The 9,858-nt window shown below is 37.7% G+C and overlaps 1 protein-coding gene across 1 annotated transcript in view; it reads right to left on the reverse strand.

Annotated features, from left to right (window-relative positions):
- Positions 1-4,654: 4,654 nt before the first annotated feature.
- Positions 4,655-9,858, reverse strand: part of LOC101857997 (sodium- and chloride-dependent glycine transporter 1) — a gene marked incomplete at its 5' end in the record, with an annotated part of 20,992 nt that continues 15,788 nt past the window's right edge. Inside the window, 1 exon segment of the mRNA XM_013090551.2 lies at positions 4,655-9,017. Coding sequence (XP_012946005.1) covers positions 8,880-9,017 — 138 coding nt within the window.

Below are 9,858 nucleotides of genomic sequence, written 5' to 3' on the forward strand. Positions count from 1 at the left end.
TTACGTGAAAATGACAAATAAATGAAAGATTCAAGTTTAAAACGTATTCAACTGCAAGTTGTTCCAGTACTTTGAATAAGAATCATAAAACATTTTCCCTTTACAAAATTGAATAATTTATAAAGTTTCAAAGCAACGACCAGTTAAAATTACTTCTCCCCCAGAGTCAATTCAAAGACGAAGACAATGGCTGACGCAGCCAGACCATTGTTATTTCAGTAAAAGTGTGCATTGCTAAACAGGATGGCTGACAAGTCCATTCTAGGATAAAAATAACATCCATCTGTTGTTAAAAAGCAAATCACATACGACACGAAAAAGAATCAACCTGGTTTGGTCACATCAGATCAGATGGTTAAAACAATCCAAAAACAAATTAAGGTAAATTATAGTCAGAAATGAAATAAAAGAAATAATGAGTCAACTACAGGTATAACTGTAACATTACCCGAAACCATCTACAGATTGAAAAACCAAAAAAACCAAAAACAAACAGTACGCTTATGCTGCAACACAAACTTTATGTCAACAAGATTTAAAAGAGAAATATCCAAACAAAAGGAGATGAACTTCTGTACACTATGTACACAAACGGACATGTGTGGGGGGAGGGGTAGGAGGGCAATGTTACAACACATGATTACACAGGGCATTAATGCTGATATATACCATTCTGGCAGACTTCTTTTTTCCATTGAGCCACATGGTTTCCCCCAAAACATCATCACAAGTAGGAAATGAATTCTTTGGCAAACTACAAAATTTGAAGGGCTCCAGGGTCAAAACTCACAAATTCCAAGACTGCAGAAAAGTGGTAATCCATAAAGAGAACAGGGGTAACCAAAAAAGCATTTCTAATGCTGTAGATCTGAGTCAAGTTTTGCCATTCATTGCTTAAGTTCAAGAGCTTATTTCTAGAACTGTACTCCCCTAAAGGCTCACATGACTTCCCAATAGCTTCTTTGGCCAGCTTGTTGATTCCAAATAAGCATTTTGGTCCACTCAGCACCAACATCTTTCATCAAAACTCCAGTATTTATTTCCCCACAGTGAGTCTTTAAAAACTCCAGACATAGCTCTTTAACATTTACTATTGTTATGCAAATTTTCATATTTAATTCTCATTGAACGTCTGGAACACAAATGAAAGAAACAACGAGGTCTTTTGATGTCTTAAAATTAAATTAATTTTAAGGGGAGGTGCCGAATCAACTTGTACAAAAACTATTCAGAGTAGCTGAATAACATCCCTCATCTAAACTGTCTACTGGATCTTAATTTCGAGAGCATCATGTCAAAAGCAATCAAAATACTCCAGGACTCTCAGAAGAATAAGCTACTGAAAAAATTTCCGCTGAGGCATTCCAGCGCTTTATTTCAAATGGAATATAAAACCAATCAACCGTGATGGGGGATCCTGATTCAATGATCAAAGATGATAACGATGCCCTCAAAGACAGGAATAAACACACACACAGTACAACAGACACAGAAAAACATATCTAGCATTACCGTACATAGACAGCTTTCAGTTCACATGATATCGACACAAGATGTGAAATCAGTACACAATTCTTTTATCATATAAAGAACACACACAAACAAAAATCCAATAATAAAAAAACCCAAACAAAACACACAAAAAACAACCACACACACAAACAATAACAAACAAAAAAACATGACACACACACACAAAAAACCTAAACTGTCAGAAACTGTCAAATGACATACAGCACAAAAAGAAAAGACATGCCCAAAGAAATCCAGCTATCCAGTTGGCTTAGACCAGCCATGCGGTGCATTGATCATACATTGTGTAATTATTTGGAAGACGTCAGTCCAGGTATCCGGGTAGTACAAGTTAAATAAATAAAAGACTTTCGATTGGACAAATAGCCCTGCAAGGAGCAGAACTGGGAGACGTGAGAAGACAATGCATTACAACATGTGAAGATGTGAAGAAGACAATACAAGAACTCATCTGTCTGGCTATTTCCATATAAAAGTAAATTCTTTGTGCTTACGTGTTTTTTTTTTGTTGGCTGCTTTTTAAAAAAAGTTTTTTATTTTTTAAAACATACATATATCATTATATCATGTGAACTTAACATACATTTACATAATGCAAGAAAATTGAAAATATATACAATAAAAGATAAAGGTTCCCTTCCCTCACTTGGAAATCAAGCCGGAGAAAGCAGAGCAAATAAAAACTATCACAACAGATATAACAACATGGTAACGTCATAGCATAAGCACTGGAGAGAAATATATGGTATACCCTCTACAGAGCAGTTGGGCAGACAGGACTGGAAAACAAGTTGGTGCATCTATTTCTTCTAGAATCTCAAAAGTTGAGAAATACTTGAAAACAGTGCAAATGATGAGACATGCTAGCAGAATCAATAGCAAACTTGATCTGCCAATGGGCTAAAACTACCTTTAAATAAACAACAGGCAGATAATTAAAAGCTTGTGGAACACCAATTTTAACTCTCCACCCCCACCTTAGACCAAACCTGTTTTGCAGCATCAGTGCTGTATAGACAGCAAGCCGGCTGCAGCAAGCACCCATTCACCTCGCAACAACACAAGCGCGTCAACTCACGTACATAAATTACGTTCAAAGTAAACAAGCACTCGGCACACTGTATCTCAAATTCCATCACATATGCGCCCCCTAAAACCCCATCCTTTTCTGCCTTAGAAAGAAGAAAAAAAAAGAAATAAAACTTTTCCCCTACCAAAGTACAAGACTCAAAAACCCAGGGAAAAAACCCAAGGAACACAGAGAAACTGTCACCTATAGTACAAATTAAAATCTTCTTAATGATTGAACATTATACTGTGTGCAAAAATTCTACCAACGGCAATACACCAGGATGGAGAGTAAAGCAACAAGTGCTTCAAAGTTTGAACAAAGAGGCCTATCTCAAGTAAAGAATGTAATAAAACAAACATTGGCACAATCATCAGTCTCCAAAGATTTGGAAAAGCCAAAACTGGAGAATCAGTAGACCTTTTTTTTCATTTGTTCCCCATGTCTGGCTACATCAAAGAGGCAGTCACATGCAGTTTCTACAATTAACAGTGCATCTGGTTTCTATATAAATGACCTCAGTCTCTCACAAATTTTGTCTGCATTGACCAGAGACACTGAGCAGAGAAAAAAAACTGGAGAAAAGAATAAAAGAAACCTAAATAAAGTCATCAACCTGCAAGCACTGTCAAATTGTTATTGGTGCTTTCCTTCTGTTGTGAACAATCCAACAAAGGAAGATATGCCATCCTGAGATAAAGAGCTTATCTTTCAGCAAAATCATAATGCACTAACAGCACAGACTGAAGGCTTTGAAAGTCTATAAGCTGAAAGAAAACTGGCAACATTCTACACTTTTTCCATTTGAGACAATTGCGAAGGCAGTAACAACAACAAAATAGGCAGTTCATATAAGCATTTTCCCTCTCACTACTAGAGTTTTACTTGGCATACAAATTCCTCTGACAAGATCCTGTTTAAATAATTTGGTGAATGACAACAAAATAGATGACTTGAGCGATAAAACAGTTAATGAGCGTGAAAGAACACAATATGGAGATATACTTGATAAACTTTACAAAATGCTTTATGAACACAGACTCCCGAAGAGCTGATTTCTAAACCCATAGCATGTGTTGAAACTACAACTAAATCATTCTCGGTCAAGAGCAGAGTGCCCGACATATCAGAGCAATTGAGTGTCTTAAAATGAACAAATAATTCATTAAATGATACAGAAACCTGCCTTGTCAATTTCATTCCAATGCTCAAGGACGATAGTCAATGAGCCATTCTCAAAAGCATCCAAAGTCCTACTAATATTCCATAACGCAGAAGTTGAATCAATTTGTTCTCTAAGAAACAGGTAAGCCATAAAATGTCAAACCAGGTGAATCTATTGGCAGCTTCATTCTACAAGAAAATCAAAGTTTATGATAAGCTTCATGAAGGAATGTACATGGCACTGAAGCCTCTAGCCAATGAAACGTCTTTCACCTACGAGATACATCAGTACTGTTCCAAAATTAGAACTATTTCACAGGTCAAAATGTGTTTAAAGCAAGTCAACAGCTTGGGGAGTCTTGCAATCTTTATCAAGGAGAGTTTCAAAATTGTTCCCATGTACCGCCCTGCAAAAATTAAGGTAATGTGTTCATCTTCTCATTCGTCCACAAATGCTGCTACTCATACGCACACAGGAATATACCTATCCACAAGCCTACCACATTTTTAGTAGGCCTAAAAGTTTTACGGCACTTGCAACCCAATAAGGTCATAATATAAGTGCCGAAGATTAGAGGTGTTACAAAAGAGTAACAAACATAAAATAGAAGGAGGAGAGAAAAAGATGACAGATGTTTGATAGGAAAGAAGGAGCAAACCACACCAGAGCACCCTCCAACCATCTGATCTTGTCAAAATAAGGATTTGTTCAGTAAAGAGTGCAAATAAAATGACATTGTCATGTTCACATTTTCTAACTTCCTAAAAAATAAACTGATTGAACTAAACAGATCTGAGAACCGAAATACTAGAAATAAGCACCAAAAAAACTGGCCCTATGTAGCAGGCACACTTTTCTTTCTTTCCAGTCCTTTACTGCAAATTCTTCCTCCCCCCCCCCTCCTAAACACATACACATTCTTGAAAGAAACAAAAGTTCTGTAGGACCCCCTGTTATTTAACAAATGCCAAACTACACACAAACACGAGCACCCGTACAATAAATACAGCTATCCTGACGGGCAAACGCAAGCAACCGTGGGACACTGTAGGGGGAAAACAACAATGGCTGCCAAACAACAGACTGGAGCCGCAATGTTGGCTCTCACTGATTCAACACGGCGATAGGTGCATGGCTACATCAAACTTCCCATATATCCCACTCCCCTTATCATAAATGTCGTATGAAACAAAGGAGGGGGAGAAATGAGAACACAGAAACAAAGCCGTGCCAGAAACTACACAAAAACCTCAAGACAAGTCAGCAGCACAATATATCCCTACCATCTCTACACAAGGAACCCAGTTGGGACTTTAAACCATCTTTGGCACTGTAAGGTCACGTGAAGGCCAAGAGACAGATTACGACAAAAGGCAGGAAAGAGAAAAGCCTACCTCCGAGGGCAGAAACTGTCTTTTGGCTCAGTGTGCCAATACTGAGGACACAAACACTTGGTTATGTCTAAGACAATAAGAACAGTTGTATGATATATCGTATCTTTCTACTTGTTGCTCTTGCCCAAACTGGCTGGACTCAATCCTTATAAAGATAAAAAGATGGGCTAGACAGATAGTTGACATGACAAAGGAGGACAAGAGAACAATGTAAAACAAAAACTGCAGGCAGGGAGTTCTCGATAGCACATTATCAAAATCTTTCCCTACTTCACAGTAAGTTTAAACTAATGATGGCAAAACCAAAACCAGACAAAATGAATAAATATATAAGAGAAAAAGGCAAATGGACACATCTAGACAAGGGCAAAAAGCATCGTGTCCACAAGGGGACCAGATTGAAATGACACCGGTAAATTCTGTGTTGTATAGTTAGGACAATTCTCTGGGTGTGCTGGAGATCTCTAAGCAACGAAACGATACAGACTCAACCACATGGATGGGTAAATATTCATAAACACATACCATTTATACATATTACATATAGACATATAATATATATACATATATGTATATATAAGTTTCAAAACAACATTCACCTTTGAATGGTCACTAATTCTCTTCCCTTCTGATAAAAACATTCTGGAAAATGCCTTTTCAGTTTCATTCATCTTCAAAGCAATCTCAGTTAACACAGAAATAAAAAAAACAACAACCCAAAATAACCTGGGAGAGAGACATTGTCAGAATAAATGACAATGAGAAAAGAACAGTCTTCAACACTCAGAAAACGAGTATGCACACTCTGAAAACGACCACACCCCTATAACCATCATGAAATTAATATAGCTGCCCTGTGATGTTGAAATTTAACGACGATATCCACACTGTAACACAACACTGACAGGGCAAAATAAATTCCTTCATAAACCAAAGAACATCGCACAATAAATCATACCCTAAAAGTAACTTTTTGCATGTCGAGTGACTAGGCCACACACCTAAACCTTTATCGGAAAAATAATCAGTTGACCATGAGTTTTTAACAATCCCTAATGTTATACGTCCAACATTCTTTACTGTTTGCATGTCATGAAAAGAACAGCATAAATCACTTGCAAAAAAATGCAACATAATTGTGCGAAAACTACTAACACCGGAAGTAGAATTCGTAGTATTTCTTGGATAGAGATGACCTTTAACAACAAGATGGGCTTCAAGATCTAAAGAATAGTAAATTTGTCACTATAATTTTTTTAAAATAAAGATACCTGACTTGATATAAACAACCACAGAAAACAAAAGGGCAAAAGCACAGAGGAAATAAAAGTAAGCAGAGTAACCCAACTCACAGAACAACACTTTGCGGCTCAGAAATAGTGGAGAAATAAGTGCATGATAGATGAGAAACAAAATGGAGGTGCTGTAAAGATGTCAAAGCTCGACGCCGTGAGGTGATGAACAATTACAAGGCATTTCCTGGTTTTTTTTCTCACTCAGATTCTTTGTTGTTATAGTGACATAAACAAAACAAAAAACACAACCACTTTTGGATTGGAACACACATTTACTGAAACCACCACCTCACCCAGTCCATTAGAAAGTTAGAAAAACGAATGCTGAGGTGCATTTTTAGGTATCAATCTTTATTTGCGCAAGAGAACATGTCTGCTAGACAGAATGTCAGGCACAAATGTGCACTATTGATATTAGGGATGGATCCCACTTGAACTTTTGAACAAATCCAGAGTCATTTTCGTTAGTCAGGAGCAAAAACATGGGCAGTTGGAACTCTCAGAAAAAAATACAACACAAAGAAACAAAAACAGACCCCCACACACTGAGAATGCCAATCTGCAGAAGACAGTGCGATAAACAGACAGGTGTAAGGAACGGAAATAACGATTTATTCTCTCTTCCTTCGAGCAGTCTACACTAATCAAAGAAAACAAACCAACCAAAATCAACAGCGCACACAACCTAATCTCTAAACTAGTATGTCTTTTCACACAAGTTTGGGCACTAGTCAAAAAAAACAACAACTCCAGACTTGAACCTCACAAGTCAGCTGATCAGTGTTCGCAGGCGTGCTGAGTAATAATGTAACAGGAAACAATAATAGAGGAGATTCTTTATAAATATTCCGCACCGATAAACATACCAGTGCTTTGTTGGACATTCGAGATTCCATCATTTTAAAGTTTTAAAAAGACTCTCGGTAGTCATTAAAAATGAAATGACACAAAACCTTTGGCAACAAGCAAAAGACGAGAGAGATTCCATCTGTGTATAAATAAGAGAGACTACAACAACATACACAGCGGTGCTGTAGGGCAAAAGTTTCTGTGGCTGTCTTAGAGAAAACTTGCATGAGTACAAAGAGATTCATGTTCCACACCCTCACATACAAACTGAGAGACTGTGGGTGATACAATGCCAGGAGCAGGTGCACATATACAAACTGAGAGACAGCGGTGTAGTATAATGCCAGCAGAAGATGCACGGATGTGCAGTTAGAGATCAAAATACATTTCCTCTTGCGGATGAAAGCCTATCACAGAGATCCATGCTCAAGTCTATCATCCTTCACTATCTAAAACACTTTAGATCAACAACTATTCCTCATTTTTCTTTTCTCTTTCTCTGGGCTGTAGGGCATGGACCACTCAAAGAAAGAGCAGCTGGAAAAATAGCAACCGCATCCTCTTTTTTTCTTACAGATCAAAAGCAAAGGGGGATATGCAGTAACTATTTCAGGTATATTTACGAAACTGTGAGACAAAACCTCATACCAATCTTTGAAGTAACATTCTGACTTATCATATTATACCACCCACATATTACAGAGTATAAAAATATGTCTTCAAATCCAGCATCAACTGCTTAACACTCTGAAGTATACATAGGTGAGTAGAGAGAAATAAAATCTGAGCACTGCATATAGTTAGGAAAGGTCAAATCCTCAAGCCATTACAGGACATGAAACTCCTGAGTAAGATCACCAGCAGTGACCAGTGTCCTCCGGGGCCTACTTCAGCAGCAGCAGCAGCAGCAGTAATCCAGCAACGCCGGGTGATCAACTGTGGTCAATTGAGAGGAATTTCAAGCCAGACCACAGTCATCGATATCTGCCCATTGGCCCACACTGTCCACCCTTTACATGATAACAGTGAATGTCCTCTGGAACTTCCACCACTGAGGTCCTACTTGACCAGGAGTTCTCCTCTAGGCAAAATGTCCAAAACAACAGTAATCATTTCTCTCTTGCTGATAAGACCTGTAATTTCTCATTTTCATGAGTAATGTCCGTTCTATTTCTTATATTGTAAAGTCCACAGTTTATTCTGGAGCAGGGATATGCGTCATGTAAATGCAAATACAATTAGTATTATCATTATTATTATTATTATTATTATCTTTATTATAATCTTATTAACATTTTAAAAAACACTCCCCCTCCCCCATTTTGATTCTTCGGGACAGTTTAGTTCAGCTCCATATATAATTATGAGAAAATTTTTCAATATCGTTTTTAACTTGGAATAAAAACAGCTCAATTTTATTTGTTCATTCAATGTCTTCGTAACAGAACTCACCATCCTTACACTGCACACCCCTCTATACTCTTGACACTGCAGCAGAAAAAACCTAGACACAGTAGCTATAGCTAACACAAAGACCAGTACGTATGTGGAGAACAGATATCAGAAACTGCACGTTATATTCTTGTTTCGGGAGTTCCAAACCCCGGGTTGGTCACAGTCCTGGCCTTGCCTGTTTCTACGTCGAGATCAAATTTGGGAACCTTGTGTGCCGGTCCCCACTTGTTGGTGGGGTGGAACATCCTTCGGATTTTCTGCAAATAAAAAAAATGAACACGAGTCTGAAACTAATTCACTAGACTTTCCCACTGTCAAGTCGGAGGGAAAAGTAGCAAAGTCACAGCCATTTTACAGAGGGTAAAAGTACAATTAACAGAAACGACGGACGAGAAAAAGTAATGTAGGTCCTACCAGTAGCGTCCTCCAACCCACCACACCCTATACTATGCTGAAGCCCTTGTCGAGAAGACAGAATCCCCCCCCCCCAAAATCCACTTCAGTTACAGAGATAATCAAATCAGTTTTTAATTTTCTTTGCCCTGCGGCCAGGTGGTAGAAATAAGGCATCGTTCTACTTCAAAAGTCATTTTAATCAAAATTCAATAGGAGACCGCTGCACTGAATTCAACAGTCCCTACTTATTCCATCAACATCCCTTCCCTGCTATCCCCAAAAAATCATTATTAATAATCATTTTACAAACACCTTGTTAACTAATGTTCTAAAATTGCATAAACTTCCCTATTACTAACTCTCACTGACAAAATGTTTCCTTAATTACTTTTATTCTACAATTATTCTCCTCTAGCTTTATTTAATCCAACAAAACTTTTCTCCTACTCTTTTGCCTTTATCGATAAACATTCTTCTTTTGAGCTATTATTTGAACATGTTTTCTTTGAACTGCATAATCCCAACTGCTTTCCTTCAACAGCCTTTCTACTAGAAAACCAATGTCAACAAAACATTTGATTTGTGTGTGTAATGAGAAACATATTGCCACAATAATGATCAATTTGCGCCAGGATATAGTAAGAAGGATCCGCAGAAACAACAGAGGGAGAGCAATGAAGAAGCACTTACATACACAGAGAG

This window comes from Aplysia californica, unplaced genomic scaffold (genome assembly GCF_000002075.1).
Source record: "Aplysia californica isolate F4 #8 unplaced genomic scaffold, AplCal3.0 scaffold01333, whole genome shotgun sequence".
In the NCBI taxonomy this organism is placed as follows: Eukaryota; Metazoa; Mollusca; class Gastropoda; order Aplysiida; family Aplysiidae; genus Aplysia; species Aplysia californica.